We start from the raw sequence: 8,432 nt of genomic DNA, 5'->3' as shown, positions 1-8,432 counted from the left end.
CTAGAATAGCATGGCGACTATCTCCATAAGGGATATGCTATAAACACAAGTGATACCCGACAGTGTATAAGCAGTAGTGAAATGTTCCCTATATACACAGTCAAAAGAGCAAGTAAAAACTTCTTTGGCTGAAAAAAGTAATGTTACATTAACGTCATCCTCCAGGGAGTCATTCTTGGCAGACACACCTAATTCATTTGAGGTTGAATTAATTTATAATGCTAGTTCAAGGAATATTTTTTTTAGCAAGTAATATGAATTAGTATATAAAAACAGAAAAAATGCAGTTCAATATATATATATGTATTGCAGGAGAGCTAAATTCTTATAAATAAACTACATGGATTAGCTAAACAGTCTACTCCTTATTTAATCTGCCTTAGGTTCAGAAGAATCAGTTTGGGATGCAGTACATGTTTCTTTGCATTTACTCATTGCGTTTATCCTCTTGTTGTGTAATGTCACTAATATCCTTACTTCAACATTAAAATTTATGGAATGTATTTTCTGTCAAAGTTTTTTGACAGAATTTAAACAAAAAGAGTGTCTCAACTGCTCCTTTAGAAAATGCTACTTTTCCTAGTACCTCTGCAACAATTTCATTCAGAAGGACAAAGGTATTGTATGAGCCAACAACAGAAACTGGAAGACAGAAATCCTTTTCACACTTCTGCTTCTCCTCTTGGTTTGTAATGTATGTTGATTCAGTACTTCTGTGTCCAGTTTGGTCAATCATGAGTCAAGAATGCGGAGGATCAATGGATGAAGTATCTTTAATAACCTTAGCATTTACATCACTGATTTTTGGTAGTATTTCCAAAGTACCTATTGCCTGAACTCTTTGTGACCTTGGTTGCTGGTTGACACTGTCAAGAGTTTCAAAATTACAAGTGAAAAGGATAAACAGTCTAATATGATAGTGCCAGTTTCTCTCTGCAGAAATCATGAGGGATAAATTACTTGTGAATTCTTTGTGTCAATTTCTACTTTCCACACCCATGTGGTACCAAAATGATGACAAAAACAAATGCTCTTTTGTAAAACCTTTACTTATATAAATAATATGCACCATATCAGACAAATATACAACACGATGTTTGCAAATTAATGCTTTGCAAAGAGCTCTCACTGCTATTCCTGGTCCAAATTCCTCAAGATGAGAGTGCCTCAGGAGCCTGAAGTTTTACGAAGTTTGTGCTGCACTGAGCTCTGACCTCTCAGAGCAAGAGGCACTGTGGATGAAGAGCTGTGCACTGCCCTCCTGCTGGCCCATCACCAGAGGAGGCACTGGGAAGAGTGACAGGGAAACCTGAAGCCATACAGAGAAAGAGGAACAGGGTGGAACAGAGAACTCACAGCCATAATGAAGGAAATGGCAGAGCACCTCCAGAGCATGGGACCACACTGTTAGCCCTAATAAAGCTTGAAGAGGTTGGACTGCAGAGGGTGATCCATCTGAAAGTTAGGTAGTGGAAAGGTTGGAGATGAGTTGCTGTGTACTATGAACCAACATCTTCAGCTTAGTAAGGATTATGTCTCCAGCACCAGGTGCTAATGGGGTCCCATTACGGAAACACAGTGATTGTCAGACAGGAGAATGGATTGATTTTGCCCCCTACTAAAGGTTTCTACAGGCTGTACAGCTTTGCTCATAACTTTTTTTTTCTTTTTCTTTCTTTTTTTTTTTTTTTCTGGTCAGCTCTCTGTCCTGTCACTGACTAGCCATATATAGCTGTATTATGGGCAATAAAAAGCCTGTAAAGACAGAGGACTGTAGGAGTGTTAAGGTGCCTCCAGCGGAGGACAGCTGGCTGGGGAGGGAGCACAGTGCAGGTCTGATCTAGGAAGAGTTGCTCAGTGGATGGAAAAAATTCCAGTAGTGAGACCTGTGGTGCTCCTCCCTGCAGTATGTCAAGAAACAGATAGTGCCTGATGTAGACACCAACACACCATCCAAAATGCTATGGTCTAGCAAGAATGAGAAATTAAGTTTTGAGGGACTATACAATGTGGAAATGGTTTGCTTTCTGGTAGATATATGATGGAAAAACATCTCTATGGTGAAGTGCCTTGGAGGCTTCTTTTCTGGCTGCATGAGAGGTCCACACACTGACCAGTCCTGACACAGAGCTGTCATGGTTCTCAATGTAGTCAATAGGCATTGAGTGGACGGACTTACGATTTCTGCATGGGATATGTCTCACTGGCCATCTAGAAGCTCACACTTGAAAATTTTGACTAGCAAATCTTTTGCTTTCATTTTAAGTTTTTATTGTCTAGTTTCAACATGTCATAGGACACAAAACCTGAATCCACAGCTACTGAAGTTCCGTGCTTTCTGGGCAGGAGGCATTACAGGGCCCAGGCCTGCACACAGTCTATTTACAAGATCAGCTGGCTTCAACCAAGGTTTTCAAGCTGAGCTGCCTGAGCTGTCCAGGACTTGGTTCAATACCCTCAGTGGGGCTTTCCAATAACTGGCCAATTTGGCTGTTTGGGTGTAGGCTTTACCACTTAAATGCTGATGGTTTTCACATTCCTATCCACATCCAGAAGGATAAATAAACTACTTCACAAGGGAGGACATACAGAGCAGCTCAGTGTAGTGCACCTCTAAGGAGCAAAAGACTTGCTCTCCAAAGCCCTGGTGACTTTTGCACATCAGTGTGATGTCAGTGAACACAGCCACACAAAAAGCACTGCAGCCAAACCCAAAACTCAATATATTGGACCACCTGAATTAGCTCTAAAGGGACCGAGGAAAGGCAAATAACTCCCTGGCAATGTCACTGCAGTCCCAGCTATTCCCAGCTAGCAATGGATGGTGTGAATCTCAGGGAATGTGTCTTCAGAAGATCAGCCTAATTTTCCTTTGAAATGAAAAAGTAAAGATAGTCTTATCTCTGGACACAGGGTTGGAAGGAAGAGAGATGGAAAGAGGGAAGAAGAGAAAGACATGTGAAGGAAGAGTTGAAAATCAAAGAACGAGTGTTGAAGTCTTCTGATTGCTGATGACTTTTGCTTCAAAGTCCCAGAGTTTTAAAGGCATCTCGTAAATCATCTACTTCATACAATGGCTGTAGAACAAAATATAAGTGGTAGATCAGTTATCAAGTGAGCAAAAGCCCATAAAAATGAGGAAGGAGAAAAGAATGGCATGAGATGGGGTGAGAGGTGGAAGAAGGGAAGAGAATGATGAGAGGGGATATGAAGGAAGGTGGGAGAAAGAGGTATGAGGGATGTGAAGAGTGAAGACACAGGGAGGAGTGAAATGACAAATGGCACAGCTGGACTTCAAGAGCAGAGCAGAACTACAGCAAGGAAGAGAGGAAGAAGCTGAGGGGAAGAGGCACTGTAAGGAGAAGAATTGGTCCTCACCAGGAGAATCCGTCGGAGTTTCCTGGACAGATGGACAGAGTTTTCATGCAGTCCTTCCCAGGCTTTGAACGTCTTTTCCCTGTTCTCCACAAATGTGTTCCAGCAGTAGAAGTAATCTGCACAAGGCACAGGGGAGTTAAAGAGTGCTCAGGACTGCCCCAGAGAAGACACTGACCTTTCCTAGGTTCGGTACATCATCATATCCTGCCATCACCTTCCCTTCTCCATAGCTTTCAGTCATCTTCTTTCACCCTGCCCACCTTACCTTTGAAGGTCATGATGGCGATTTGGGCCCCAGCCCGATGCAGGCGCCGTAGCCCCTCGGGCTCTGCCTTGCGGTCTTCACAGAAGTAGAGGCGGGCGGTGAAGATGCGCAGGGTCAGGTTGGGGTAGGCACGCAGGAAGTCAGCCACGTGTCGGGCGCAGTCGTAACAGGGGCTCCAGGAGGTGAACCAGGTGATGCGGTAGCAGCGGCCTGGGTCCAGGTCCCAGGCTGAGATGTAGCGTAGGAAGAGAACCTCCACGTGGCAGCCCATCTTAGGGAAAGAGGGAGAGGGGCAAAGCGTGAGGCAGGGGTGAAGGAAGCTGCAAGAGGGGCAAGGAAGAAGGCGTGAGCTGAGTGAGATGTGGGGGTAGGATGGACAAGGTGGGGGACAGGTCTTATGATCAGTGCACAGAGGAAGAGGGCACAGTGGTAACAGAGTGAAAGGCTGGCTAGAAAAATGCAGGGACACTCTACAAGAGGCTCCTGTGGGAGCTAGGAAGGAAAACTGAGGTACTGATAAAGCAGCAAGGACTGTAAATATCTTGCTAGCAATACAGTCTGAGCTAGCACGAGTTACAGATTTATCTGGAGGCTGCATCCCCCAAATGTTATGTACCGGTGCAGTGCCTATTCCTGTGGACACGTGTCAGATCAGGTGCTGCCTCTTGCAGCCCTTATTTCCCTGTTACCCCAGGCAAATGAGCTGCATGTACCTCAGCATGGATATAAGAGTAGGATGCCAAGGTGTTCCCTGTACCTTGTTACGCAGGTACCCAAAGTCCAGGGAGCATGACGTGGCACTGTCACGGCGCTTCACAACATAGCAGAGGTAGGTTTCACGACGGCCCTTGGCCCAGCGCAGGTTCTTGAAGTTGTAGAGGAAAAGCTTCCTCTTCATCAGGAGACTGTAGGAGAAGGCAAGAGACATTTTACATTAGCCCTACGCTGGAGCCAGCTATTGGCCGTGTCTATGTCAGGCGCTCAGCAACAAAAATATCCCCACCGAGTCCAGGCCCCTCAGTGAGAGAAAAACATCAGTAATTTGCATGCAATATGTTAGGGAAAGGGTGTAGACGTGACTGTGGGGATGAAGCAGGTGACCTAGCAAGTGGAAACAGTAAGTGAATTAGTAATGCTTAGTCAAACAGCAACCATGGCTAAGTGTAGTGTGAAAGTATCTGCAAATATCCAAAAGATGGACACCGGTGAGAGCAAAGGATGAAAGTGTCTGAGAAGAGTTGATCTTGGAAGCTGGGAGGGTCTGGAGTTCAGTCATCCAGATATATTCTTTCGCTGTTGAAACCCTGAAAACCGTTGGGTGAAAGGAGGGATCAAATTGGAGCCTCTTCAGAGAAAACTGGACAGAGTTTCTTCCCAGCATTGCCCAAAGGAAGAACATGTCTGAAAGTGTACAGGGCTAGAGATTAGAAGCTAGGATAGGGTAACATGTCCTAGCTGACAGAAATAAAAGGTAGGGTAGGGTTGCTGACACATCTCCAGAGGCAAGTACCATTCCCATGTGAGGCAAGCACAGAGATTGGCAAAGGATGGTTCCCATGCTAGAGATCCTGCTGGGGAGAGGTAATAGGAGCATGGGGAGGGTAAAATAGTCATGAACCTTATCAAAAAGCCTTACTGCCAACTGGAGGTACATAGGCAGCTGAGAACAGCTGTGTTCACTGAGGTAAGATATTCACCTCCCCCGCAACAACGTAAAACAGAAGTGAATGGGTTAAAAATAATCACATCCTTTGTCACCTTTTCCCTCTGGTAGGCTGGTGTTGAGCAGGGAGGTAGGGTCAGTGTAAGTGATACAGAGCTGAGTTTTCTGGAGGTCTCCAGTGAGGTGTGGAAAAGGGGAATTTAGGTTTGCTAGGAATTTCCTGGTTTATATCTGAGGGTATAAGCAAGGCAAAATCCTTATGCAAACATCCTCCATCTATTCCCAGTTGTCACCACAAAACCTGAGCACAACAGAGTGGTTAACTTCCAGATAAAGGTGGCATCCTCTCTGCTCCTCCAGAGGTTTGTCTCCACTGTGCATGCTCACACATGGTCATTGCACCATAGGTGATAGTTCACAGTCACAGCCACCCTTTTACCTTTTGTAACCTTGTGAATGTTTGCTGTCATTTAGCCCTCTCCAGTGCACCTCTAGCACTCCCAGCTGAGACACTGCATTGCCAGAGTCACTTTCTTCCCTCAAAGCATTCTTGCTGCCTGATTGTCCTGCAGATAGGCAAGCCGCTCACTTGCACACATCCTCTTTCCTGCCATGTGGCCCTCAGTTTGCAGTGCAAAGTTACCTGTCTTGCTCACATAAAGCAAACACACACATACTTATTTATGCCATCCTTTATACACACAGGTTGCTAGAGGAGTAGATCATTTGTGAGCTGTAGCATGTCCCCTGCTAGGAGAAAGTCCATACAGAATACAAGGCCCTGCAGAGTCCTGCGCACACTCAAAGTGCAAAGCATCACTACTGAGCAGGTTATTCAGCAAATCAATAGCCCCAGGCAATTCTTGGAGATCTGTCCTGTAAGCACTGCCCCAGGCCTGCTCTGCTGGGCTTGCAAGTTGTCAGGAGTAGAGTACACACTGATCCTGCTGAACTTCATCACCCCTTTCTCTGACAGTTCACACTGTGTGTGTGTTTCCCCTGACCATTTTTCTCTCTTGCACTGTATGTTCTCCATCATACTTTTTTTACTTGTTTCACACTGGTATTTCTCACACTTAGTGCAGCCTCACTTCCTACCACCTCATATTCATCTTGCTTCCCTATCTGTGAGCACTTATGAACATATGTTTATGTTTTCTGACACAGGCACACCCACCACCACGCATCCCATTCATCCACTCACAAAACTGTTGCTCAGTGATTTGTCTCAGGCTTCTCCCTTTTAAATGGGTGTTATCAGACAGATGTGGGGAAGAATCTTCTTCCTTGTAGAAGTGTTGGAGAGCAGACATCCCTTCTTTTGAGACAGATCATCGGGTGATTCAGATAGGATAGCCCAGACAACCACATGTGTGTGATAGGCCAGAGGGTTGCAAAGCTCTTAGCTGGGGGTATGTATGGCACAACAGCAGAAAATAGAGCAGAGGAATGGTGAAAAATGCAATCACTTGTAGAAGAACCACACAATCCAGGTGAAAAACTATTGAAATTATAGTGATGTTTCATCAAAATCCACATGGAAAAATGTTTTTCAACACAACCGTAAGTTTAGGGAAAACAGGCTTTCCCTTTTATCTTTTTTTTTTTGTTTGTTTTGTTTTTAATTATTATTATTTTATTTCTTAAATTTTGCACAAAAAATATTTGCTTTCAAAATATTTCTGATTTTCCTTCCAATTGTCCTTTTCCTCACACCTTCCCATTTTTTTCAATTCAATGGTTTTGAATGTAGTTGCAAAGAACAATGAAGAATGAGAAATGACCACCAACAAAAGGGAAATATAGTAATGATCATTTGGGTTATTTTTCAGTGTCAGGACAAAGTAAAGACAGTGCAAGAAAATTCTGAGTCACAGAAACCATATGTGCAATTAGAAATGTTCATTAACATCAATTTCTGTTTTCCCTTCTCTCTGGAATTGACCATCCCCAGGGATTTTCACCAATAAGGATTTCAGAACATGACTGGTAGGACAAGTACAAATGAACAAGTGTTACAGGGAGCTACTGAGCAGATCTGCAGCTAGGCACAAAGAACTGTTTACATGTGAAATTTGTATAGCTGTTGCATAGCTCAAAGGAAAGCAGCAAAGACACAGGAGCTGTGATTATACTCAGGCACTGAAGAATTTGACTGAGCAGAGATCTTCCTTTCAAATAAAGACTCATGAATCCAGTCCTGAAATCAGAGTGAAGGCCCCTGAGAGCGTGAATGATATGCAACAGTGGAGAGTGATTTTAGTGGTAATTAGCTTGCAGCATAATTGAAGTGCAAGTAGAGGAATCCAATGCTGGAACAGTCTGTGCCTAGGAGCACAAGGGTGATAGCAGCAGAAACATAATAAGGCAGAAATCTGATGTAAGATAGAGAACAGGTGTAGAGAGAGAAGAGTAGGCAGAGATCGAGATGCTTATGCAGATAGCATCTGAATGTTCACCTTTCTTTTTTTTTTTTTTTGTTTCTAGAAAAGAGAGAGAATGAAAAGGAAAAGAGAATAGTCACGAGAAATGACAGAAAGGGAGAAGAATACAGGGTGGTAGACAGTCATAGAGAGAAAGAGTGGTGGGGACAGAGACATGTGATGACAGGATGGGAAGTTAGATCGCTGAGTCAGACGGAGAAAGGGAAAGGGACAGTAAGCACCAAATGGACAGCAGGTTAATTCTAAGAGGAAGACCCTGATTTCTTCTATTAGCAAGAAACTGGAGACACTCATTTTACCTGTCCATGACTGTCAGGTTCTCTCTCAGGTGATGGGGTTGTCTCTCAGGCTCTGTCTGCACAGTCCTCTGACTTGGTGCACAGAAATATGGACTGCCCTATATGATCCCTCCCCATTCACCACTATCTACCCCCTGCCAGATTTCTGTGGGGTGTGGTGAGGGGAGGAGTTAGAAAGGTCTCTGGAACTGCAGGAGCCAAAGAGCAAAGGGTTAAAGCGTGAAAGGGGCACCAGTTCTGAAAGATGCTCTGCACTCATTGGCCACCTCCCCTCATTGCACTTGCCATTGGGTCCTCCCAGCCTGCAAAATTATGCTGAATTAATATCAATAACATAACAAGGCAGGAAGCATTGTCTAGTGGTTAGAGGGGGGCCTGGGAGC

At 44.3% G+C, this 8,432-nt stretch overlaps 1 protein-coding gene across 1 annotated transcript; it reads right to left on the bottom strand.

Annotated features, from left to right (window-relative positions):
- Positions 1–3,023: 3,023 nt before the first annotated feature.
- Positions 3,024–8,057, bottom strand: AICDA (activation induced cytidine deaminase). Its single transcript, XM_032189109.1, has 5 exons — positions 8,050–8,057; positions 4,401–4,548; positions 3,644–3,914; positions 3,379–3,494; positions 3,024–3,077 (listed from the first exon to the last, which is right to left on the bottom strand). The coding sequence occupies exons 1-5, from the start codon at positions 8,055–8,057 to the stop codon at positions 3,024–3,026; spliced, it is 597 nt and encodes a 198-aa protein (XP_032045000.1).
- Between the last annotated feature and the right edge of the window lie 375 nt (positions 8,058–8,432).

The sequence above is a fragment of the Aythya fuligula genome, chromosome 1, assembly GCF_009819795.1.
Source record: "Aythya fuligula isolate bAytFul2 chromosome 1, bAytFul2.pri, whole genome shotgun sequence".
In the NCBI taxonomy this organism is placed as follows: domain Eukaryota; kingdom Metazoa; phylum Chordata; class Aves; order Anseriformes; family Anatidae; genus Aythya; species Aythya fuligula.
The sequence above is the reverse complement of the archived record's forward strand: the minus strand, read 5'-3'. Positions and strand labels throughout refer to the sequence as shown.

Coding starts and splice junctions, on each gene's coding strand:
- AICDA (XM_032189109.1), bottom strand. Junction 3,915..4,400: donor TTGGGTACCTGCGTAACAAG/GTACAGGGAACA, acceptor TCTTTCCCTAAG/ATGGGCTGCCACGTGGAGGT. Junction 3,495..3,643: donor CGCCATCATGACCTTCAAAG/GTAAGGTGGGCA, acceptor TGCCTTGTGCAG/ATTACTTCTACTGCTGGAAC.